This window comes from Mastigoproctus giganteus, chromosome 9 (assembly GCF_048544385.1).
Source record: "Mastigoproctus giganteus isolate SK-2022 chromosome 9, ASM4854438v1, whole genome shotgun sequence".
Classification (NCBI taxonomy): domain Eukaryota; kingdom Metazoa; phylum Arthropoda; class Arachnida; order Uropygi; family Thelyphonidae; genus Mastigoproctus; species Mastigoproctus giganteus.
In genome coordinates, this window is record NC_143583.1 from 190,929,744 (window position 1) to 190,956,389 (window position 26,646).

The following is a 26,646-nucleotide window of genomic DNA, read 5'->3' on the forward strand; positions in this document are numbered from 1 at the left end:
AGGATTCCATTTTGCATCCCTGACTAATCTTGTTTTATTATTATTATTATTATTATTATTATTATTAGCTATAGAATGCAAGGAAGCCTGAGGCTTTTGTTGCACCAGCAAAAAAAAAAAAATTCCTGATTTATCCAGAGAGAGAGAGAGAGAGAGAGAGATCCAGCTTAGGACCCTGGGTGTGCCAAGCCCATACTCACCAGATATGAGCCCCTGGGGTTGATCTTGTTCCAATGGATCTATAGCCTAAAATGATAATTCCAGAACTTGTATGCAGTACTCAAGATATGGCTTAATCATTTCTTTATATAATAAGAAAATTACTTCCTTGTTCCTGTTAGCAAAATTTCTGTTTGTCTGTGACAGAACTCCTTGAACGGTTCTAGCAACTGGTCCACACTGCTCAGAAAACTTCATATCGGGCTGTACAATTAACCCCCATCCACTGGTCTTTTTCTTTCTGAACTACCTTCAATGTCATACCACTCAACTAGTATGTTGTTCTGCAATTATTGCTTCCCCTGCAGTTCCTTTCATATTCATTGTTAAACCTCAATTGTCACTTCTCAGCCCATCTGGCTAATTTTTCTAGATCTTGTTGTAATGTCTTACCCTGATTTCTGTCATAAACCAGCTTTCTAACCTTATTGTCATCTACAAACTATTAGTGGAGTCCCCCAGGTTTGATGTTTGGACCATTGTTGTTTTCTCTATATATATATATATATATATTTTGCAGATGATACAAAGGTTGGCCAGATTGTTAATGACAGTAATGATGGTATGCAACAGGATCTAGAAAAGTTGAGCAGGTTGGCTGAGAGGTGGCAACTGAACTTTAACACCATATGAAAAACATTATGGGAATCCTATTGTCCCAAAACTTTATACTAGACATCTTGGACAGACAACTTGTGTGATTAAGACCCACTAATTAGCGGGTCTCGATCACATGATGTCAGTGTCTCTAAGCCTATCTATTTGATGTTTCATAGCTGCTAAAATGTGTCAGACAAATGCATCAGTAAATAATCCATTGTTCTATTTCAAAAGCATACAACCCCCATTATATGAACATTTCAACCTATATGAAGTAACCCTAATAAATTATTTCCAACAAAAAACACATAGCATTTCTTAAAAAATGCATACATTCACAAATTATTCTGAAATTCACGCAAATAAAAATAGAAACAAACTATAGAAATTTTAAAAGAGAGTTCAAAAGAGCTGCTATATCCATAGCATTAGTGGGTCTCGATCACACAAGTTGTCTGTCCAACATGTCTAAACTTTACATTGACAAATGTAAAGTACTGCATATGGGCAGCAGTAAACCCAGAGTAATGTGTGTTACTACACTCAGGGTAGTGGAGAATGAAAAAGACCTGGGGGTAATTGTGCAGTCAGATATGAAGTTTTCAAAGCAGTGCAGACAGGCTGCCAGAGCAGCTTACGGGGTCTTGTCAATGATATACAGGAACTTTGCTAGTAGGGATAAGGTGGTAATTATCTCTTTGTATAAGGCAATGGTCAGGCCACACCTTGAGTATTGCTTACAGGTCTGAAGGCCTCATTTTAAAAAGGATGTAGATCTGCTGGATTGAGTATAGAGAAGGGCAGTGAGATCAGTGAGAGGAACAAAGGGGTGCTCTTACTAGGCACCTGCAAGGTGATCTGATTGAGGTGTATAAGGCTTTGAATAGTTTGAGCAAGCTCAGTGCTGATGGAATTCTTCCTGTTGCTCGGATCATGCACTTGAGGGGACATAAATTCAAAAAGAACAAAGGTGTGCAGAAAGTTGCCTTAAGTCAGTGAGTGGGTTGATTGCTGGAACAAACTTCTATCTGCCATTGTGGCAGTTGATAGCTGAAATAAATTCAAAGAACTGGACAAACGTTTGGTTTTTTTTTTTGTGGCTAATGCTGTTATAAGCTTGCTTTCTTGCATCATATGCCACTACTAATGCTAATTAAACTTGATATGTCTTCATCAATGTCATTAATCAAATACTGAAAACAACAAGAGCCTAGCTCTGAATCCTGAGGAACTCCACTAATAATATTAGTTTAATGAAAAGCTAATAACATTAGTTTAATTCAGTGGTTTCAACCTTTTTTTAATAACGGCACCCCTAAGTAATTATTTTCTTTTGCGGCACCCCTACTCAATTTTCTGCTTGTTAGATCCGATTTTCTCTCTCTCTCTCTCTCTCTCTCTCTCTCTCTCTGTATATATATATATATATATATATATATATATATATATATATATATATAATATTAAAAAATATATATGTTATATGATATTTATTATAATAATATAATTATAAAAAGTACATTTCATAATACAAATTATATATATACAGTATATAATTTTATTCTTTATATAGTGGTACTAAGTAAACATCAATTATAGATCACCACAAAATTAAAAAGATACTGTACACCTTTTTATGATGAAATAAATATATAAATTAAAAAATAATAATAAGTTTAAGTAACTTAAACTCAAATTACGTGGCACCCCAGTTGAAAACTACTGGTTTAATTGATAACAATATACTAATACACCCCCCTCTACTTCTTACACAGTAGTCAAATAGAATGAAATGGCCCCCTCTTCCCCCAAGAAAGCATTTTTGTATTTTTTGTTTAGATTTGTCAGTAAGTGTGCTGAGAGCCTTAGGTGAAACACCTTCACCGCTTTCTGGTCTGCCCAATCCTATTTATGCAACTAAAATAGTTTTACACTAAAGTATCAGATGAATTTTGTGGCTACTAAAGTAGCCACACAATTCATCCCTTCATGGTACTAGTCAATTCTCTGACTCTTTGCTTAATGCAGAAGGTTATAAATTGGTAAGTTAAGAAAAATTGTCAAACGTTTTTTTCCAACTTTAATATTAGTGTTATTGGTAACATTTTTGATGCAGTTTATGGTCTTAAACTTTTTTAAATATTGTTTATTGCAGAACACTAGCTGGACCACACTTGGAACAGGTTGTTGCAAGATTTCGAGAATTTCACATCCAAGCTCTGCTAGTGATTGGAGGTTTTGAGGTAACGTTTTCTTTGCGTATTCATGATATAAATCAGCCTTGTAAGTCTGCCTTGTCTTTCAAGAAATGGAAAGCAATAGGAAGCTACTATGACGTGTATATTTCCTTTGAAATGTGATGACAAAAAACTCAAAAGTTAAGTGATCTTGGTTATGGAATCTCTGACCATGGCAGGGGTGCCATATGTGATATTGTAGGAGATGAGGATTTTTTAATTTTAAGAAAGTGTTCACTTATTAATGATCTTGAAGGCCTCATCTCCTCATGGAGAAAAAATTAAAGGTGGAGGAGAGAAGTGAAAAAATGTCTACACTGCTTGGAATACTTCATGATAGTGTAAAGTTGCCCCACTGCTTTTCTTTCTATACTACTTTGAGTGTGGAATCACCTGATTGATATGTTATTCTGGGATTTATTGCTGCTCAAATGCAGTATCTTGCATTTATTAATGTTAAATCTCAATTGCCATTTTTCTGCCCATCTTTTAATAGTATACTCTGATTATTGTAATTTACTGCCATGTTAGCTTGGCACACCCAGGGTCCTAAGCTGGATATCATTATTCTTCTCTTTCTTGGCGATTCCCTTTTGACACACTCTCCCCCCCCCCTCTCGACACTCTCTCTCTCTCTCTCTCTCTCTCTCTCTCTCTCTCTCTCTCTGGGCAACTTGGGATTTTTTTTATTCTTCTGGCTGGTGCCTCAGGATTCCTTGCACCCTATAGCTAATAATAAAATAATAATTAATAACACTCTGTCTCCTGCCCTTTATGTATAGGAACTAGGCCCTAATGCTACACTTCCTGAATTTGTATAGTCAAAAACTGTACTTCCATTCTTCTTTTTCTTGGTTGGATTACTGTTTTAAATCTTCTGATACTAGTTGTTTTGTTTATATCGTGTTAGGAATGAATTTTTTTTTTATTTTGCATTCCAGTCTAAAATCTCATCCCTTAATAAAACTTGGTTTTCCAATAAATGTGAAGGGGCTGTTCAAAATAAGAATGTAGCATATTTTAATTGGCTTATATCTATCCAAAACTCTTTCTTCATTTTCTGTATATGCTAAATCTTGTGGCAATTGTAAAATAGTTTTATTCAGTCCAGACTTAATTTTGAACAGGCTAAAAGTAGAAAACATGCTTTTTGTCCCAGTGGTAGTTTGCATTCTGGTCCCTTGCCAAAGGTAAGGTAATAACTTCTGTTCATCAGTACTCCCACCTCAGTTTCAATCTGACAGTTTTACTGATAGGTTTAGTGCATCCTCAGCTACAGACAAACCTGACTTACTAGCATCCTATTTTTCTTCCAACTCTTTTATCAACAATAAATAACTCTATTGTATACATGAATGTTTTGTACATGCGCAATCCCATTATGTCTACAAGCCAGAGTTTCACTTTTAGCAAAAAAACAAAGATAACATGGATAAAGGCAATATAAACATAAACTAACATATAAAATAATATGAAAAATAATATAGTATAAATGCAAAATAAACAAAGATGAACAAAAAAAAAAAAACTTCCAGATTCCAGTTAGTTTCAAATCATGCTGGTTCCATATAAGGAACCCCTGCCTAGTGATTCTGCATGCACCAAGTCTGCAGCAAAAAAGTTACTAGCAATTCATTGTTACTTCTCCCCAGACAGGAACCATACACATCCTTGTCAAGGAGCATGAAATTAGTGCTTGTATTAGGTGAATTGCCATTGGGCGATTGGCAGCACATCCATAGTGAGATGACAAAAAATTATGGTTTAACATCACAAGAAGCTGTGCAGGTGGAACAGGGATGTGCTGGGGAGGGGGGCCTTGGAGTGGCTTCATTAGTTCCTTATTAAAATTTTTCAGATTAAGTGAGTTAAAAAAACTCACTTGTTAAAAAAAATAATAATAATAATATAAAATTTATAATTTTATATCCTATTTTGTCTTACAGATGCCATCCTTAGATTAAATCTAACACTTTTTAAGTGAATCATCTGTTGTAAGTGGACACATAAGTACAGCAGTCTAGTTATACTACCATTTTGTAGATGGTAGTTAGATTGTAATTTAGATGCGAGCAGTGATTCTGTAAGTCTGTGTGGAAAATTAGTGTGCTAACTAATATGGATAATTTAAAATTATTTATATGATTGTTATCCCTTCTGATTTAAAAATAGACAACAATCATTATTATCATTAATTAAAACAAACAATTAAACTGATCAATCTGTAACAGAGTTGAGTGCTGGTTCATTGAGAGTGATTGAATATCAAAGATTCAAAAGCTGCAACAAAGCTTATCTGAAATTCCAGACTCCTGGAATGAAAAACAACTACAATATTTTAAGAATTAGTACAATTGGTTAGTTGTTAAAAACAAGTATTTAGGTTGTAATGTACATTAGAATCGACTGCACGTTTAAAAATGGTAAACGTTTTAAGAGTAAAAAAGAAAAGAAAAGAAATATATTATTTTTTCATTCAAAACATAAAGCAGGTTTATGCTTTGACTTTGTAATCTAAGCAAAGTCGAACTAAGGATTTCTTAAAGCCTAAGACGTTTTTAACCCTGCAGTTATAGAACTAGACTTGTGAGGTGTAACTCAAAAATAACAAGCCCTCCTAATTCTTGGGTGTAGATAAAAATTAGTGATTTTCTGTATCTTTCTATATGATTTTTTAAAAATGCTTTTCCCAGAGTTATAGCATGAGAAGACCTGTCAGGCCTAGTGTGACCACATTTGTTACAAGTTATTTTGCAATAGCATGTCAATCACATTCTTTTGCTACAAAATTTTTTGCATGTTTGTTGGTGTCTGTTTCTCTTACTTTGTCTAGTTTAAGAAATAGCCTTGAAGTGAAAAATTAATGTTTATGCAAATAATACAAAAATTTACTCTGGAGAGAGTTGTTTGTGCAGAAGTTTATTTTTGTTTCAGAGGAAATAGCATATGATATAAAATAATTCACAATGATAATGAATTGCTGTGTATTAAAGATATTAGTTACAGCTTCATAAAGTAATGGATAGTTAGTGACATGTTTGTTATTGTTATTTGGTTTTTAGGAGCTGTTTGTTTGGTTTTTTTTTTAAGGAGCATTAGCAACTAAGGCCATATTGCTCCGGGTTATGTGGTGGTCATTCCCTGACCTTTCCGCATCCTCCGTATTTGGTGGTGAAGGGCTCGAACCCTGGTCTAATCAAGAAGAGTGTGCTATGCACTGCTCCTGCCCACCCGGCTACGGAGGTGCCAAGTGACATGTAAAGCCCGTGTTTTCATCATATGTTAAATGCATTAGAAAGCATAGTGTGCAGTCATATTAGGATTAATATTTCGCAATAAAGCGGTTTGAACAACATTTATAAATTTACAAGACAGTAAAGTGACAGTGAAAATTGAAACATGTATGATGCAACAAATAATATATAATTATTATAATTCAGCTTTTTAGACAATTGATTTAATTAATCCATTTTCATATACCCTGCAGGGGCAGGGTATGTGCAAGACCCACCTACTTTGTGGTTATAGGTGTCACCTGTTTCATAGTTGTACATAGAAATAACTGTCCTAGCTCACAGATTCTGCATACTTTTAAGGGAAACTCATTTGCTTTGATCACATGGCAATATGATGGATTTTACTGACTTTTTGAATGGAGAAAGTTTAAAATAGAATGGCACTTTCCTTATCCATGCTTACTGCTTTGTACAATGCCATTATTTCATAATTTTCACAATTAATGCATAGGTGCTGATGCAGCAAAAATCAGATCCATGTGCTTGCACAAGACATGGTTATTGTCAATGCTGAGAGAGTGGAAGTTCTTGCATTCCAGATGCTTAATTTCATTTCCAATAAAATTAAGAATATGTAATTTATTTCTCCATCATACATTTTCTTATATGACACAGAGAGAGAGAGAGAGAGAGAGAGAGAGAGAGAGAGAGAGAGAGAGAGAACGCAGTGATTTCTATAATTTGAATCTTCTGTACTTGGCTTCCCATGGAGACTGCAAACAAGCAAGAGAAATTGTTTTAATTCATTTGTTTAGAATAATGCCTCAGCCTACAAGAGGTGTTCTTGGTAATGTGATAAATTTAAAAGGATAAAATTCTTGACCTGAATTTTCTAATAATTTTACAAAAAAAAAAAAAAAAAAATCTTAAAAAAAACTATTATGATTAACTTAATTTTATAATCTCAATGCTAATAGGGCTGGAGATTTTTTCTCTAGAGAAAATGTGAGAAAGGAGTGTTTCCAATTTAAACTCCTTCATTATAAATACTTTGACTAAGATTTGAAATAGCTAAGAATTTTTATAAAAGTTTTTATCGCATCGCATAGACAATATAAAAATGCAATTGAATAAAATGTTTCATTTTGGCTAGGCTTATGAATCAGTGGAGCAGATGGCAATGAATCGTGATAAGTTTGAAGAACTGAGGATTCCAATGTGTATTATTCCTGCTACGATTAGTAATAATGTCCCAGGAACTGATTTTTCTATCGGTTCAGATACTGCACTAAATGAAATAACAGAGGTAAGTTTGATTAAAACATATTTACAGAAGAACTAAACGTGATCTGTATTTATAGTAATCATTTCACATGTGAGAGGGTCTTAACATGCATATTTAGGGCCACTTGTATATCCAATACAAATGTTTTTTGAATTAAAATATAGATTATGGTTTGAAACATATGTAAAATTTGATCAAAAAATTCAGTAAATGTTGCAAAAAATTAAATTTATTCAATGATAAAATTTAATTTTTAATATTCTTTAATATAATCTCACTCTGCAACCATACATTTGTTCTATTATGCCTGCCACATTTTTTGGAAGTCTTGTTTCGTGAATGTTTTTAGGTGGTCTGCCATTTGATTGAATTTCTTGAATTGACTCATCATTTTCATGTCCTGTTTTAATTTTGGGAATAGTTAAACTCACATAGCACCAAATCAGTTGAACGAGATGGGTGTGGTACAGTGGGAATGTTTTTGGCGGTCAGTGATTGATGTGTAATATGGCTCAGGGTGAAGGGGTGAACCATTTTTCAGAGCATTTATGGCATTTGTTTCTTTTAACCATTTAAATACTTCTTGGCTACATTAAAAGTGACATTTCTTAGAATAAATTCTGATAATATTATACCCTTGATGTCATTAAATGTAATCAGCATGACGTTGACATGAGATTTTGGCCTTGGTGACAACATTGTTTTCATTGGCAGCTTTTAACTTAGGTTTCTGGATCATATCATACCCAAGATGCATCACTTGTTATAATTTTTGTTAAAAATTATTATTAGAGTCATATGGTGCAAGGAAGCCCAAGGCTTATGCTGCACCAGCCAAAAAAAAAAAAAAAAAAAAAATCCTGAGTTACCCTGAGAGAGAGAGAGAGAGAGAGAGGAATGATGATATCTAGCTCAGGACCCTGAAATGTAAGATCTGACAGAGCTTGCTTGAACAAGTGAAATAAAAACTTAATGCTGTCTTTGATTTTGAGTGAGAATATGTGGAACAATCTTGGCACTCACTTACCTCATGCCCAAAATGACCTGAACCAAACTTGATCCAGCAGAATAACATTGTAGACTTCTTTGATGTTTTGGGATGTTGAAGAGTGACTGCTTTTTTCACCCTTAAATGAAAAATTTTTTTTGTTGAAAGCTCAAATAAACCTTTTCCATCATAGCATTCTCTCTGTAAACTGCATTGAGCATTTCATTTGTTTTTGTGTTGTCCATTTCATTTGTCCAAGTTTTTAATGAAATTTAATATTTGCAGGCTTCAGATTTCATCATTTTCAGTACACTCAACAAATTAGATAAAGAAGAGTCACTTGATGCAACTTTCTGCCAAACTGGCATGCAATAAGTTAAAACTTTGGTGGGGGCATGCCGAAAAGATGCCACTCTAAGTCCTGCTCACAACGTTTTATTTTTCACTGTGCATTCAAGAATTACAAGTATTCTTGTATAAGACTTCTTTGATGGTACTTAAGGTTGTCACAGATATTCTCTAAAAAATGCGAGACAAGCTGCACTTGCTACCCGGGAGTCTAAAACACTGATGGAACTGATATTCGGGTGATACTCAAGTCAAGTGGACCCAATTTCGGTGAAGTCTGGACAGTCTGTGACAGCCAAATCCTCTGCTTGCACCTTCACGATGGTGGGACTGTTAGTAATCATGGGTATAACCTCCATGCACAAGTACATGGTCGGTGACCACCCAGGTGTGAAGTGACATAAGCAGGGGTCGAGGTGTGGCGCCCACACAACATGGAGGAATGCCACCCCTCTATGTTACCAGGCAGTACTAGGTGGTAGATGACTCTTATCAACCAGTGAAATACCACCACTTTGCTTATTAGAGACTTGAAATGGTGGAACCCATGTTTAGTCTCTAGAGCTAAGTTCCGGTCAACCCTTCCCCATCTCTTCCATCATGCAGTATGATTGATGACTTTTGAGGTTATGATGAACATCGCGGCGAGATCCAATAATTCTAGGAGGCTTCCGGATCAGCTAGTATATAATCTTGCTACCTCTACTCTGCCAGATAGTGACTGGAGGGAGTCCGAGTAGTGTGTATGCAGGGAGCATTGTCAAGGATCTGGGTATATTCTTACCATGTGTATTCCATATCCAAAAATTTCATTACTTCATACAGCATGTCCCACCCACTTCTTCTTACTATTGAATACACCATGAATTGTCAAACTAATAGAGCAAGCTTATCTGCGAAAAGATCTAAACCTCCCAAGCACTTCCTAATTAATTTCACAAATATATGTGGTCTCAATTCTAATCTCAACGATGTCCATTTCCACTTGCAGTCTGCCAAACCCCATGTACTTTTTCTGACAGAATGTCAATTATCGGTTGATTCAACTACTGCTCATCTCAGATGCCCAAATTATTCGCTGTATGATTCCTTTCACCTCAAAGGTGGTACTTGTGCATATGTCCGTTCTGATATTCCCTGCCAGAGACTTGGCAATTTGGAATCTCCTCTCTTTGATCTTCTCTGGCTTAAAATCTCTCTACCTCATTGTGTCAAATTCATCTGTTGTCTCTACCATTCTCCCAACTCCACTAATCACTTTGAGCTCTTTGAATTCCTCTCTTTGCAGCTTGACTTTCTCCAGTCCAACTTTCCTAACAGTGAGGTAATTTTCCTTGGTGATAGGTGCCTCCATAGCCAGGTGGGAAGGAGCAGCAGTGCGTAGCACACGCTTCTTGATTAGACCGGGGTTCGAGCCCGTCACCACCAAATACGGAGGATGCGGAAAGGTCAGGGAATGACCACCGCATATCCCGGAGCAATATGGCCTTAGTTGCTAATGCTCCTGAAAACCAAATAACAGCAACAACCTTGGTGATTTTAATGTTCACAACTCTAGCTGTCTTTTGTTTTCTAGTCACACCGACCCAGCTGGTCGAGATGCTGAGGCTTTTGCAATTACTAATGACCTTGCACAGATTGTTCATTTACCTACAAGAATACCGGACAATCCTACAGCCAATACGCTTGATCTTTTTCTCACAAACAACCCTTCTAAGTACACGGTTGAAGTGAGAGGTCCTTTAGGCACTTCAGAGGCACCTCCGTAGCCAGGTGGGAAGGAGCAGCAGTGCGTAGCACACGCTTCTTGATTAGACCACGGTTCGAGCCCGTCACCACCAAATATGGAGGATGCGGAACGGTCAGGGAATTACCACCGTATATCCCATAGCAATATGGCCTTAGTTGCTAATGCTCCTAAAAACCAAATAACTAACTAACTAACTAGGTACTTCAGATCACAACTTGGTGATTGTCTCTTCTCCGATGGAACCTTTATCTCATGGCTATTCCCAACCTCTTGTTATTTGGCATTTCAAGAATGCAAAATGGGATGACCTGTGATTCTTCTTTTCCTTGGTCGGATTACTGTTTCAAAACTTCTGATGTCAACGTTTGCTCAGATCGTGTCAGTGAAATTATTCTTGCAGGAATGGAATCCTTTATCCCACACTCCACTTTAAAATCTCGTCCTTTATCTAAACCTTGGTTTTCCAATAAATGTGCTAAGGCTGTTCAAGAGAACAATGTTGCATATCCTAATTGGCTTGTTTCTAATTCTTCAGTTTCATTTTCTGCCTACACCAAATCTCGCAACAATTGTAAAGCAGTTATTAATCAGTCCAAACTCTAGAGTTTTTGAACAGGCTAAGAGTAGAAAACTTGCTTCTTGCCCTAATGGTAGCCGAGCATTCTGGTCTCTTGCCAAAGCTATTGGCTGCAGCTTTTGCCCATCTCTGTTCCCACCTCTGTCCAAACCAGATGGTTATGTTGTCACTTCAGCCAAGGATAAAGCTGACCTGCTAGCATCCCATTTTTCTTCCAACTCGTGTATTAATTATCTTGGTAAAACACCTCCCACCATTCCCAACACGCTCCATTCAGTGCCTCCTGTGATCTTCAGTCAAAAGGATGTCAGAAGGATTTTGACGAATCTTGATGCTAAGAAAGCTCCAGGTCCCGATGGTATTTTTCCAATTGCCCTCAAAACCTGTGCTCCTGAGCTTACTCCTATTCTTTGCTGCCTTTTTTCACTTTCTTATTCCAAAGGTGTTTTTCCTTCTGCTTGGAAATTTGCTCATATCCAGCCAGTTCCTAAAAAGGGTGACAAATCTCTCCCATCCAATTATCGTCCCATTGCAATTACTTCTACTCTTTCTAAAGTAATGGAAAAATCAATTAACCACCAACTCTTAAACTACCTAGAAACCTTCCATCTGATCAACGATCACCAGTATGGATTCCGTTAGTGTTGATATTCGTCAGAATATAGTCAGTGTCGATATTCTGGCTTATGTTACCCATTTATGGACTAATTCAATGGAAAGGTTCGGTGAAACACAAGTAGTTGCTCTTGACATCTCAAAGGCTTTCGATCGTGTTTGGCATAAAGGTCTTCTAAACAAGCTTCCATCTTATGGTTTGCCAATTGTTTTTAGAATTAGTTATCCAGTTTTCTCTCTGATCGCTCACTGAGGGTGACGGTAGATGGCTCTCTGTCTTCTAACTTCTCCACTAATGCCGGTGTCCCCCAAGGTTCAGTTCTTTCCCCCACTCTTTTCCTCTTGTATATTAATGACCTTCCATTGACTGGAAATCATATCCATAGTTTTGCCGATGATAGCACATTGTATTCCACTTTCCGTTTTGAGAAACCTTGTCCTGCTCAATCAGCTTCAACTTGTCGAAAATCTGCTACCAATTCCTTAAATGCCGATCTTCAGGTAATTCTTCAGTGGGGCAAAGACAACTTAGTTGATTTCAACCCTTCTAAAACTCAGTCTTGTCTTATATCTCCCAAAAAGGATTCTTCCGCTCCTATGCTCGTCTTTAATGACACTCCGATTTCTAGGCAAAATGATATATCTCTTTTGGGGATAACCCTGACTTCTAATCTCTCTCTTGGCACAAGCACATTACAAATATTGCTTCTTCTACATCTAAAAAACTTGGTTTTCTCTTTCGCTCTTGGTGTTACTTTTCTTCCAAACAGCTGCTTACTCTGTATAAATCGCAAATCTGCCCTGCCATGGAATATTGTTCAGTATCTGGGGTGGTGCCCCCCAAAACTTCTCTCAGGCTGCTTGATTCCATTCAGAACAGGGCAATTAGGTTAATTAATAATTCATCTCTAACAGAGTCTCTGCACTCGCAGTCTCATAGACGTACTGTTTCTGCTGCATGCCTCTTCTACAGATACTTCCATGGGCACTGTTCTTCTGAATTGGCTCCTATAATTCCCACTCTCTCTTTCAAAACAGTCTAAACACATGTCGCCACCAGCCAACATCCATTTACTGTCCGACTTCAAACTCACAGAACCAACTTTTCATCTTCCTCGTTTATTCATTTAACTGCCGTTTTCTGGAACAACCTTCATACGTATTTCCTGAAAATTACAGTCTACAGAAGTTCAAGTCCAATGTCAACAAATATCTTCTTTCGTCTTCTCAACCTCCAACCCAAGCACGGTACTAAGTACTATAGGTTCTAATACCTCTCGTGTTTGGCGTTTACACGAGAAAAAAAAAAAAGATCATTCCCTGAATTTTTGAATTCCTCCCTCAGACAGTGGTGGAATTTGTTTGAGAGCAAATTTCTTTAGCAGAAAGAATTTTCTTTCATTAAAGATAATTTTCTTTATTTATATATTTCTCTAGTTTTCTTTAGTTTCACTATGGAAATTCTCTTGTCTGTTAGGGGATGTTGTGTTAGTGTTTCTGAGTACTGTAGGAGATATTTTCTCTAAGACATTAGTTTACTAAAATTACTAAAATGTAAGCCACCTGCACAAATATAAAATCTAAGAAACTTGTTTTTATGTTGTAGCTTAATTGTAATAACTTTATTAACTAAACATTTACATCATTGTGAATACAATATTAGAAATAATAAATAAGAAAAAGAATAGTTTGTCAGATTTATTTTGTAATTTGTTTATAATTGGTATCATTCCCTCCTTTTCCCAGTTAAGTCAGAACTCTTGTCGTCATTAAAATAAATCTCCTTCCCCCCACATTTTGTTCCATAAATCAGTATCTGCCAGAGTTTGTCAGATTTATTTTGTAATTTTGTTTATAATTGGTATCATTCCCTCCTTTTCCCAGTTAAGTCAGAACTCTTGTTGTCATTAAAATAAATCTTCTTCCCCCCACATTTTGTTCCATAAATCAGTATCTGCCAGAGCCATGGTTATTAGCAATGATGTCATGAAACTCTTGATTCACTGGTAATAAAATAACACTTCAGTGTTGAAGAAAACAGTTTCATTCAAACCCCACATATTGACCCCCCCCACCATCTTCAGGCCGTCTTGAGTGGTTATTAGCTAGAGGACTAACTTGATTACATTATAGGCTGAAGAACAAAATTTGAGCACAGAAAGCTTCAAACTGTGTAAAATTCAAACACATTGTTTAATGCAATTTCATCATTACAGTCGAATTTTAAGACAAACTGAAGTTTGTACATTAGGCATCATTGTGAAATTCTTTGACTTATAAAATGGAATGTGTTGCTTATTTGAAGTATAAGAGAAAGACAACTCATTGTGAGGATTTCGCAATGCTAGATGTTATAATAATGATATACAAACTTCGATTTATCTTAAAATTCAACTATTCTGATTCAGTTGCACTCAACAATGTCCTTATAGGGTTGAAATACATTAACAAAAAACACAAAGCTGGCTGGTACAGAGTTCACTGGGAGATTTGCAGTTATAAAGAGAGAGAGAGAGAGGGACAAAGAAGAGCATTGGGTGAGTTTTATTGCTTGAAGGTAGAGTGAATCATTCTCGAACCTTGGCTATGTGGAATGACCTGTTGGTGTTGTCAGCTATGCTAACAGAGAACTCCTATTAGTAAAGAATTTTGTTTGTTGGGAGAGGGGAAGAATTGTTCCTGCAACTTATTCTGATTCTGTTCATAATCACTTTGAATGAAGATAGTTTCTATCCAAATTTTCTCTTCTGCACTTATAGGATTCAGGCATAGCATGTAGAAATTCAGTGGAGGGACTCCAAAGCAGGGAGATTGTGGAGCTTAACATTGTGGTTCTCTTAAATGGAAAGAAAGGTGATAGAAAACCCCATCTCCAATTCTAGTATTTTTGGGATGTTCTCTTGTACAGTCCCTGTTTTCTGTAAGACTCCTACATAAGTTGTTTGGTACTTACATGTCTTATTATAGGTACAAGGAGTGGTACAAAAGTAATGCCTCCTATTTTTTCCATCAAAAATTTTAATTTCTACAGATATGCCTCTTACATCAATTAATCCTCAATCATTAATAAACACTTATTTTTCCACAAAGCCACCATTTTCTATGCACTTCCACTATCTCTGAGTCATCATTGTATTCCAATCCTGTAAAAGTCCTTTCTCTTGCTCCGGAGGGCATCATGAACGCTGTGCTTGATCTGGTCATCATCTGAAAAGTGGGTTCCACTGAGTGCATCCTTCAGCGGGCCGAAGAGGTGATAGTTGGAATAGTGCATTCCAGTTTTTTTGCAATGACCTCCATCATGCACAGACTGGTGTGGGATTGTGCATCATCATGGAGAAAAACCTTGTTAAGGTTTTTGTCCAGTCAAACTCTACAGATGTGGGCTTTCAACTTTTTCCCACATATCGATCTGAGTTGATTGTGGTGCCATGTGCGTGGTGAATTTTGATGGTGCCATTCCAACTGTCTCTTCGTTTCAGGGTCATAATGGTGGACCCAGGTTTCGTCACATGTGACTATGTGTGAAAGAAAAACCTCTCCTTCACTCTTGTAGCCCTGTAGAAGTTCCATACAGATGATTTTCCAGGCTTCTTTGTGCTCGTGTCAGCATTTTTGGGATCCACAAGGTGCAAACCTTGTAGCCCAGTTCCTTTATGATGGTTATCACAACAAGTTTCCCTATACCTACTGCATTGTACAATTTGCATGTTGTGATGTGGCAGTCCTCTTTGATCAGCATGCTGATCCAGCCCTTGTTGTCTGCTGTCAGACTTTACTGGCCGGCCGCTTCAGGGCTTGTCAACAATCACTTTCCCCACTCTTAAAGTATCATACCCAAAATCTAACTGTACTCACATGTATAGTATTGTTACCATAAACATTTTGATGTGCACATATATTTTGATAGACATCACTTCTTCCTTAGGTAAGAAATTCATTCACCACTCTTTGTTTGACACGTATATCTGTAATGTCCGCCATTTTGAACTATCCATATGCTGTGCTCACAACTGTGATCACAGCGCCACTCAGTATGGTGAAACTAGAGACCTTTAGTGACCACTCAGTAAAACATGAAATGATCTATGGTGCCACATTTGAAAGAAAAAATTAGGAGGCATTAGTTTTGTAGCGATCCTCATAGAATTTCTGATTTCTAGGGTGCAGCAAGGGAATGGCAGGACATGACAATTTGCTTCAGCTTGAAATTGCTCTGCAAATATCTTATGACCCCATGTTTGTGGGCATTTTTGTTTAATTTTTCCCTCCAAATGAGGCTAATAAGGGTTGGGAGTTGATTAGCAGGGCCCATCTGAGCTGTGGTCTGTAAACATATGGATGATCTGGTTAATGACCCTGTTGATAAAATTTACATGCAATTTAAATAACTGCATTTGCTTTAATGCAGAGAAGAGAAGAGTTGTCATTAATATGTACCATGCCCTTTTGTGAAACATTTTATAAAGTTCACTGGCATAATCAGTATGCCCACCACTGACTAGCATAGTCAGTATGTCTTTCAGCTGAAAAACAAATGTCTATTGGTATGAGATCAAATGATCGTACATATCATTTGATCTGAAATTACCATGAAATGTTGCTATAATCTAAAAGGATTTTCTGTTTGGTGCTCCACCCCAGGTGACTTTTTTATGTTTAACTTCAATTTCTCCTCCACTTTGCTCTCAGCTATTACAAAATCACTTAACTCCCTGTTAGTTTGATAAACTTCTAGCACTCCCCTAATTGAATAATTGCCGACTGGGCTAGCCGGGTGGGTAAAGTGCCTGCCTGGCAACCCAAAGGTTGCGGGTTCGAATCCCGCCTCGGGCTTGGATCAAAGTACTGCAAAAAATACCTTGGGAGATGCATTATGGCCAGAGAAGCCGATGCGCCAACAACTACCAAAAAAAAAAAAAAAAAAAAAAAAATTAAATAATTCTTCATCTGTGAATGCAGATGCAAAATACTCATTCAGTTTATCAGCTATCTGAGCATGATCATCAATAGTCAACCCATCTATATTAAGTGGTCCAATCTGATTCATCCCTTTCCTTCTATAGTTTACATAAGTAAAGAACTCTTTGCTTTTTTTTTTTTTTTTTTTTTTTTTTGCATCCTTTGCCAAAGATTTCTCATACTCTGCCTTTGCCTGCCTAACCTCCTTTGTGACTTGATTACAGACTAGTTTATATCTGCCATAGGCTTCTTTGTCGCCTGATAATTTATATGCATCCCATACATTTTCTTCTCTCCACGAGCCTCATTAGTTCATTTGAAATCCATTTAGGCCTAAACCTTGAAGAGTATTTCTTTGTTGGAATGAAAGCCTAGTAGTCCCTGAAGGCTTCCCATTTAGAATTCAATGTTGGTAGCATCATCAGTTGATCCCACTGTACAGAATTTAAAAACTGTGTGAAACCCCCTGTAATCGCCTTTACAAAAGCCCTTCCCCTTAGTCTTCATAGTAATTACATCTTCATGGTAATTACATCTTAAATCAGTCCAAACTAGAGTTTGAACAGGCTAAGAGTAGAAAACTTGCTTCTTGCCCTAATGTTACCCATTTATGGACTAATTCAATGGAAAAGTTCAGTGAAGCACAAGTAGTTGCTCTTGACATCTCAAAGGCTTTTGATCGTGTTTGGCATAAAGGTCTTCTAAACAAGCTTCCATCTTATGGTTTGCCAACTGTTTTTAGTAATTGGTTATCCAGTTTTCTCTCTGATCGCTCACTGAGGGTGATGGTAAATGGCTCTCTGTCTTCTAACTTCTCCACTAATGCCGGTGTCCCCCAAGGTTCAGTTCTTTCCCCCACTCTTTTCCTCTTGTATATTAATGACCTTCTTCCATTGACTGGAAATCCTATCCATAGTTTTGCTGATGATAACACATTGCATTCCACTTTCCATTTTGAGAAACCTTGTCCTGCTCAATCAGCTTCAACTTGTCGAAAATCTGCTACCAATTCCTTAAATGCCGATCTTCATGTAATCCTCCAGTGGGGCAAAGACAGCTTAGTTCATTTCAACCCTTCTAAAACTCAGTCTTGTCTTATATCTTACAAAAAGGATTCTTCTGCTCCTATGCTTATCTTTAGGGACACTCCGATTTCTAGGCAAAATGATATATCTCTTTTGGGGATTACCCTGACTTCTAATCTCTCTCTTGGCACAAGCACATTACAAATATTGCTTCCTCTGCATCTAAAAAACTTGGTTTTCTCTTTCGCTCTTGGTGTTACTTTTCTTCCAAACAGCTGCTCACTCTGTATAAATCGCAAATCCGCCCTGCCATGGAATATTGTTCCCACATCTGGGGTGGTTCCCCCAAAACCTCTCTCAGGCTTCTTGATTCCATTCAGAAGAGGGCAGTTAGGTTAATTAATGATTCATCTCTAACAGAGTCTCTCCACTCGCTTTCTCATAGACGTACTGTTTCTGCTGCATGCCTCTTTTACAGATACTTCCACGGGCACTGTTCTTCTGAATTGGCTTCTGTAATTCCCGCTCTCTCTTTCAAAATAGTCCAAACACGTGCCGCCACCAGCCAACATCCATTTACTGTCCAACTTCAAACTCACAGAACCAACTTTTCATCTTCCTCATTTATTTATTCAACTGCCATTTTCTAGAACAACCTTCTTTCATACGTATTTCCTGAAAATTACAATCTACAGAAGTTAAGTCCAATGTCAACAAATATCTTCTTTCGTCTTCTCAACCTCTAACCCAAGCATGGTACTAAGTACTATAGGTTCTAATACCTCTCGTGTTTGGGGTTCACATAAAAAAAAAATAATAATAAAAGTAATTCCCACATCAGTACATTGTGATCACTGTCACCCAGTGGTTCCTTTATCTGCAGATTCTTAATGCATGAATAATCACTGCTGATAATCAAATCAAGAGTATTACACCCTCTGGTTGCCTCTTGAACACATTGCTGTAGAAAACAGTCATCCAATAAATCCACAACAGTCTTGCTAGTGTGTGTGAGTGACCAATCCACAAGTTCCAGTCAATATCTGGAAAGTTAAAATCTCCCATTATAAGACATTCTGATTTACTGGCCCACTATTTCTCTGCACAATTGTTCATTATACTCATCAGCTTCATTAGGCCTATAACACACACCTACTCATTTTTCCTTTACCCGTGCTTATGTCACACCAAACAGACTCGACATTGCAATGTCCATCAACATCAATTGGATGCACTTCCTTAGATTTTATGTTTCTTAACTAACAGCATAACTCTGCCTCCCTTACTTTCTATCCTTTCTGTACACATTGTACTCCCCAAATTCCAATTCTGCATTGCTTATGTCTGTGTGACACCACGTCTCTGATATCCCAACAATATCTGCCTTTGATGTTCTGACTAGCACTTCAAGCTCATCAAATTTATTAACTATACTCCTAGCATTGGTGTAAATGCAAGTATACATACACCTGTTCTACTCTTAGTTACCCTAACACAGCCATGTATTTATTTGTCCCACTATGACTCCCAGCAGTCCTGGAAATCTCCATTGCCTTGCTTTCCAGGCTGCTGCTCATTCTAATAGAAGCAGTGCAAGAATCACTTTTGCCTCTGCCTGCGGTCACTGTTAACCTTTTAGTCTGTGTATCTCCCCCACACTAGCAGTTTTCCAACCCACCTAACACTGCCTCGATAGCATCAGCAAATATTCTTGCACTCTTTCTATTTAAGTGTACCCAATCCCTGTAGAAGCAGTCTCTCCTGTCAACAAGCACAGACCAGGCTGAAACATATTCTACCCCCTTGAGCCTTGCACAATCTCTCCAGGGCCAAATTGATCGACAAGGCTCCCATCATATACTCCCTCCTATCATGTCTGGGCAGAATTGCAGACACTTTTGCATTCAACTCTAACTTGCGACTTTTTTTCAACATTGACCTGTACTTGTTGAGTAAATCTGCAGATCTCTTACTATTAATGTCATTAGTTCCAATGTGTACAACAATATCACCTTTTTTGCCCTTAAAAGATGATATCTGCTCTACGACGTCATCAAATTTTTCACCTGGCAGATATACCCTAGTCCTGTTCCACCTATTCTTCTTGCATAGTATATTCCCCGTCTCCCTGACAGTAGTCACCAACAATAACTAGTTCCTTTGGGACCAGTGCATTCTGCCTTGGAGATTGCTTCTGTATATATTAGAATAATATTCTCATTGATCTTGCTATTTGTTCAGCAGCAATGCTGTTATATTTTATTCATGTCAGCTTAATCTCATTCTGCTTAATATATTGATAATGAAAGGATTTCTTTATTTAGATATGTGACAGAATCCGCCAATCTGCTCAGGGAACCAAACGAAGAGTGTTTATTGTAGAAACGATGGGAGGCTATTGTGGTTATTTGGCTACCCTAGCTGGCCTTGCAGGTGGAGCTGATGCTGCATACATTTTTGAAGAACCTTTCTCTATTGCAGATATAATGGAAGATGTGGTTCATATGAAGTCAAAGATGGGTGAAGGTGTTCAGCGGGGTCTGATTCTTAGGTGTGAAATAGTTCTATAGTCATATAAACTGATATTGTTTAAAATTAAACTAAAATTTGATCTAAGAGCTCAGTAAGTCTATTTTATGTTATTATTGGTGTAAAAGCTCCCTAGGTATGTGTGTATACCTGAAAACTTTAATATATTTTCATTAAAAAAAAAAAAAAATAGATCTTCAGATATTATGAGATGCTTCCTTTTTTTTCATGAATTTCAGTGAGGTTTGATTTTTTTTCATGTTTTTGTGATTCTAAAATACATGCTTCTGTTAGGTTTTTTCAATGACTCTTAAAAGCCTTGATTAACATAATTATACACAATGTTGCAGTTAGTAAATGAGGCTGGTGTTAGGCTGGATGAAAATGCCATGGAAACATTTCAAATGTGAAGTAAGTGTATGGAGAGAATTGTTTGTCTTGTGCACCGTGTGTTTGAGTAGCATAAATGTTTTGCTCATTGAATCACTGAAAGATGAAAATGTCAGGGCCCAAACAAAATGGTTCAAACACTAAAGTTGATTGAAAAGGTTTGGGAAATCATTACCAATGACTGATGTGCAATGCACTGAATGATTTCAGAAGATCTGTGTATTAATAAGGAAACCATTCAACAAATAATAATCCAGGATTTGAAGAAAACATAGGTCTGTGAGTGACTTTTTTCCATATTCATTAACAGATGGCCAATGACAGGCACCAGTTGAACACACAGAGAGCTCATTAAGGCCACCGAAAGCAAACCCAACTGCCTGAATTCGATTGTTTCGGGTTACAAGACTTGGTGCTTTCAGTACAACTCCACAACGAAGTAAAAAAGTGTAAAGTTGAAGTTGGCAAACTCTACCAAAACCAAAAAAGTTCATCAAGAAAGGTCAAAAATCAAAACCATGCTCATCACTTTCTACGATAGCAAAATAATTTTGCACAAAGAGTTCATGCCCAATGGCGAAAGTGTTACTGCTGCCTACTATTTCAAAATTTTGAAATGTTTGTTGCATAGAATCCATTGCAGTTGGGTCTTTTTGCACCGACAGTGCACCACGCCACAAAGGTCTCATTGTTTGGGAGTTTTTGGCTAGCAGGAAAGTCGGCATTCTGTCATGCACACTGTATTCACCAGACTTAGTCCCATGTAACTTCTTTTTGTTCTTGTAGCTCAAGAGGTGTGATGAGAACGTTGAACAATATAATAGTCACAGACTTTCACCAGATGTTCCCCTCACTTTATGATCTTTGCATGCATTCTGTAGATATGGGAGGGGTTACTTTGAATAAACTAAGGTTAGTTTATCATACATCGGATCATTTTTTTAGCATCAGTTTTGTTTTCCAATTGCTACACTATATCTAGGTAAACCTCATTATAAAATAAATCCACAGGTTTTGTTTTGATTGTGTTGAAAATAATGATTCTGATCCTTTCAATAATGATTATGAGAATTTTTCTATTTAGCAATTTTTTTTAATTTCCCTTTGGTCATTACATGAAAAATAGTTTCAGTATAACGAAAAAAATTTCCATATAATGAACTGATTTCGAGAGACCTAGGTACATATTGTTTGCTCCTCTGGCCTTTAGGCCAGAGGAGCAAACTTTCTATGGCTGATGCCATAGAAAGCACAAATTAAGAGCTAAAAGGATTAAGAATTAATCCCTTTAGATTTAAAAAGCTAAAGGAATTAATTCTTAAGAGTATGAATTAAGAGGTGTCCGTAGAACCTATACAACTGCCTCTGCTGTACCGAAAGTCACGCTGGTCAACTGCTATCTGTGTCCACAGCCATTGGCAACAATCAAGGCATATTCCAGATGCGGACATTGGATCTGGTCAATCCGTTTTCTACCGTAAGCACCCTATTAGAGAATTAGAGGAGTGATTTTCCTCTATCCTGGAAAGTCATTTGTTGTTTCGCAGAAATGAGTCATCCATACTTTCACTAAATTTTACCTGTCTCTGTTTACATGTGGTAGTTACAAGTGGTCCCTAAATCAGTTTTATTTTAGCTGCTATGCAAGTAGCCTTACAATGTCTAAGAGGAAATCCTTGAGTGAGAGTGAAGTGGAAAAAGTAGAAGTGCTTAATGTAGATTAGGGCGTTGTAAAAAAAATCACTTTAAAATTTGGTATCTGCCAGTAGTGTCAGCCATTCTGAAAAACTTTTGATCCTCAAACTATTTGAGGAAACAGGACCCATTTGGAAGCATGCAAAATTATGCCTGTATGAAGATATAGATGAAGCCTTTTTTTAAGTGGGTGAAGTTTATTTGAGACAAAAACATGCTGCTTCAGGGCCATTAATAAAAGAAGAGACTACGGAGTATGCATCTTTTCTGGTGCATAAAACATTCCAAGCTTGCTGGACAAATTTAAAAAGTGGCATTGCTTACTCAAAAAACTTATTTCTGGGTGAAAGTGGAGTTGTAATCAAAGAAGACCATACCCATTTGAAAGAAACAATTTTGAAAAAAAATTATTGAGGACTAAGAGCACAAAGACATATTCAATGTTGATGAAACAGGTCTATTTTCTAAATGTTTGCTGAACAAGACTCTCACTTTTAAAGGTAATAAATGTTTAGGTGGTAAAAATAGTAAGGAGGGTAAGCGAGAATTAGTCTTGGTTGGTGCAAATATGGCTGGTAATGAAAAACTGGCTTTTGGAAATAGACAAAAGTATACAATCCCAATGTTTCAAAGGAAAAGTTAGAGTTGAATTACAACAAAAAATCTTGGATGACAGGTGAAAATTTTGAATAGTGGATTTTAAATTTTGACAGAAAAATGATGAAAGAAAACAGAAAAACCACAGATTGTCGACAACTGCCCTGCTCACCTTCACTCAAATTTCGAAACTTACAAGTGCAAAGCTTGTTTTTTTTCCCCTCTGAATACATTGTCTAAACTGCAGCCATTGGACCAAGATATTATCTAGAATTTGAAAATGCTCTACTGAAGGCGCATACAGAAACAAAAAATTATGTTGTTGTTATATGGTTTTAGGAGCATTGGCAACTAAGGCCGTGTTACTCTTGTGTATCATCATGAACTTGGTCCGGCTTAGGTCTTTTAAGACCTGTTCCGTTGTAGCTCTTGGAGCTGGTCTTGATCTCGCCATCGTTGTCTTTGTCGACCAACATCTCTCTTGCCTGTAGGTTTGTAGTTAAAGGCTAATTTTGGGATCCGGTCTGAGTTCATTCTTTCTATGTGGCTGATCCATTTTTCCTGATACCTTTTTATGTCATTTACTATGTTATCTACTTTTAATTTCTCGTGGATATCTAAATTTCTTTGGTGGTCTAGTCTTGTAAAGCCTAATAATGGTCTTAAAAATATCATTTGTGCTGCTTCTAGTTTGTGTGCATCTTTCTTATTTATGACCGAAGTCTCACAGCTGTAGAAGAGGGCTGGTTTTGAAGTGATGTTGTGCAGCTGTAATTTTGTTTAAATTGTCATTTGTTTTCCGAAGTGGCGTTTCATCTTTCCATTCATTTTATTATATTTTTGTAGATTAGTGTGGATTTGATATTAAATTTCCCAAATAGGTGAAGTCAGATATATGTTCTACTATTTTAGCATCAATAACAATTTTGACTCTTTGTATGTTTTTTCCACATAATCCCATTGATTTTGTTTTTGAGGTGGAGATTTTCATCTCGTACTTTTTACTTATTTTATTAAGTTCATTTGCTGCTATCTGTAGTTCATCTTCGGATTTTGAAATTATTACTTGATCATCATCATATGATATAGTTTGGATTTTATTCTTGTTGTTCAACTGTATTCCGTTGTTAATTGTTTGTTTCCATTCTTTAAGAATTTTATCGATGTAGATATTAAATAAATTTGGTGATAGTCCACATCCTTGTTTGACTTCTTTATTGGTGTTAATTGGGTCTGATAGTTGGCCGTTAAAATATTTTATACAGACTTTTGAGTTTTTATATAGGCTTTGGATCGCTTTCCGGAGTTGGGTTTGGATATTTTCTTCACGTAGAATCTGCCATCCCGGTTTACATTGTCATATGCTTTTTTATAATCAATAAAGAGCAGAAATGTTGGTAGATTGAATTCTCTTCTTTTCTCCAAAATTTGTTGTAGTGAGAAAATGGCATCTATTGTGCTTCTCCCTTTGCTGAACCCACATTGTTCTTCTTCTTCTAAGAATTGTTCACTGTATTTATTAAGTTTATTCTTTAGTATATTAGAGTATAGCTTTGCAGTAGTTGACAGCAGTGTTATCCCTCTGTAGTTGTTAGGGTTATTTCTGGAGCCTTCTTTGTGTATATTGATTACTATTCCTGTTTCCCAATCTTTGGGTATCTGTTGCTTATGCCATATGATGTTAAATAATTTCAGTAGTGCATTTTTTAGTAAGGTGCCCCCATATTTAAATAGTTCTACATTCAAATTGTCTATGTCTGGGCTTTTTCAGTTTTTTGATTTTTGTAATAGTAACTTTAGTTCTTCCATTGTTATATTTTCTTCATCTTTGGTTACCACAGATTCATCTTCCAATTCCATAGTGCCTGGGTTATATCATAGTTCGGAATCGTGTTGCTTCCATTCTGCTTGGGAGATGGAGTCGGTTTTTATTTTATCGCATTCTAAAGATTTAACAAATTTATCCCAGTTATCTCGTCGTCAGATTCTTCTGATTAGTTTTCTGACTTCTGCTCGAAGCTTTTTGTATTTTATGTGTTTAGTTTTGTAGGAACAGTTTATGGGTATTTTTTTTCTCATTGATTGTTTGTTTCAATTCTTCATTTCAAGTTCTTAGCCAGTTTTTATTTTTTATAGGTTTATATCCAAGACTTTCTTCAGCAGCTCCCAGAATTGATTTTTTCATGTTTGACCAGATTTCCTCAACATTATCACTTTCGTGTGATTTGAGTTTATCTTTCAATCGACTTTCATACAGGAATTTAGTGCTTTCATCTTCCAACAAATGTATTTTTAATTTCTTAGTAGTTTTTGTTGGTATTTTCTTCTTTTTATTAAGATAATTTCTTTTTATTTTGAAAGTGCTTTCTACTAGGTAGTGATCACTGTCAATTTCACTGCCTCTGAATACTCTAGTCTCTCTAATTTTGTCATTTAAATTTTCATTAATGATAATATAATCTATTATAGACTTTGTGTTTCTTGCTTCCCATGTGAATTTATGGATATTCTTGTGTCTGAAAAAGGTATTTGTAATTTTAAGTTTATTAAAAATGCAGAAGTCTATCAGACATCTTCCATTATTGTTCACCACGGCTTCACCTTCTGATCCTATACATTTGTCTACTGATTGAGCACCAACCCTTGCATTAAAATCTTCTGCTAGTATGAGATACTTGTTTTTGTTAGTTTGGTCTATGATCTGTTGTAATTCGTCATAAAATTCAGTGGTTTCATCAATATTGCCTTCTACTGGTGCGTAGATGCCAATGATTGTTATTGTTTAAGATAGAATTTTTAGTCTTAATTTCAATATTCTGGTGATATCCAAGAGTAGTCTAATATTTTGTTTTCCCATTCTTTCTTTATTATAACAGCAACTCCCGATGATGCCCACATTTCACTTGTTATGCTGGAGTATATCATTACGAAGTTACCTATTTCTTTGGATCCTTTGTTCTTCTTTTTTGTTTCGGTAATGACTGCTATGTCAATATTTCTATTTTCTAGTTCCATGGTCAATTCATCTAATTTGTGATTTATTCCCCTAAGGTTCCAAGTTGCTACTTTAAGTTCCTTAATCGTAGTCCTGTATCCATTGCCTAGGTCGTTACCCTTGAGATCCGTTCAGTTTTTTCCCTTGAGCTTATTTCGATTATTTAGAATGTCCCCCGGATAGGTTACCAGCCTTTCACGGGGTAAGTCTAGTGGTGGGGCTGCCACCTTATAGCCTCTAGACAGACTTCAAGTACAGCATTTCCTCTGTATGTGATGGGACAGTTATACCGCTGTGACTTGATTGCCAGAGCCTTGTCTGTGGAAACAAGTCAGTTTGCCCCAAGAAGATGAGGTTGACATTTGGGTAGGAGAGGTTATGGAATGCACGTCACCACCCCTTGAACACACCCTACTCTTGTGTATATTGTCTGTAAATTGCTTGTGTTCTGAGATCAATTTTCTGTTTGCTGGACGAAAAACTTGAGTTTCTTGGAGAAAACACCATGCTATTTTCACCAGAGACCGACTAACTTAGCCACGTTGTGAAAAAGACTCATAAAAATTCCTCCCATCATTGATGGGATTAGAACTCTGGT

At 36.6% G+C, this 26,646-nt stretch overlaps 1 protein-coding gene across 2 annotated transcripts in view; it reads left to right on the top strand.

Moving 5' to 3' along the window:
• LOC150080975 (ATP-dependent 6-phosphofructokinase-like) overlaps nucleotides 1-26,646 on the top strand; it is a 303,293-nt gene that overhangs the window by 230,631 nt on the left and 46,016 nt on the right. For both annotated transcript variants that reach the window (XM_090381722.1, XM_090381723.1), the window contains exons 14-16: nucleotides 2,975-3,062; nucleotides 7,446-7,598; nucleotides 20,167-20,393. In XM_090381722.1, the coding sequence (XP_090237848.1) occupies nucleotides 2,975-3,062; nucleotides 7,446-7,598; nucleotides 20,167-20,393 (468 nt within the window). The remainder of the gene's footprint in view (nucleotides 1-2,974; nucleotides 3,063-7,445; nucleotides 7,599-20,166; nucleotides 20,394-26,646) is intronic.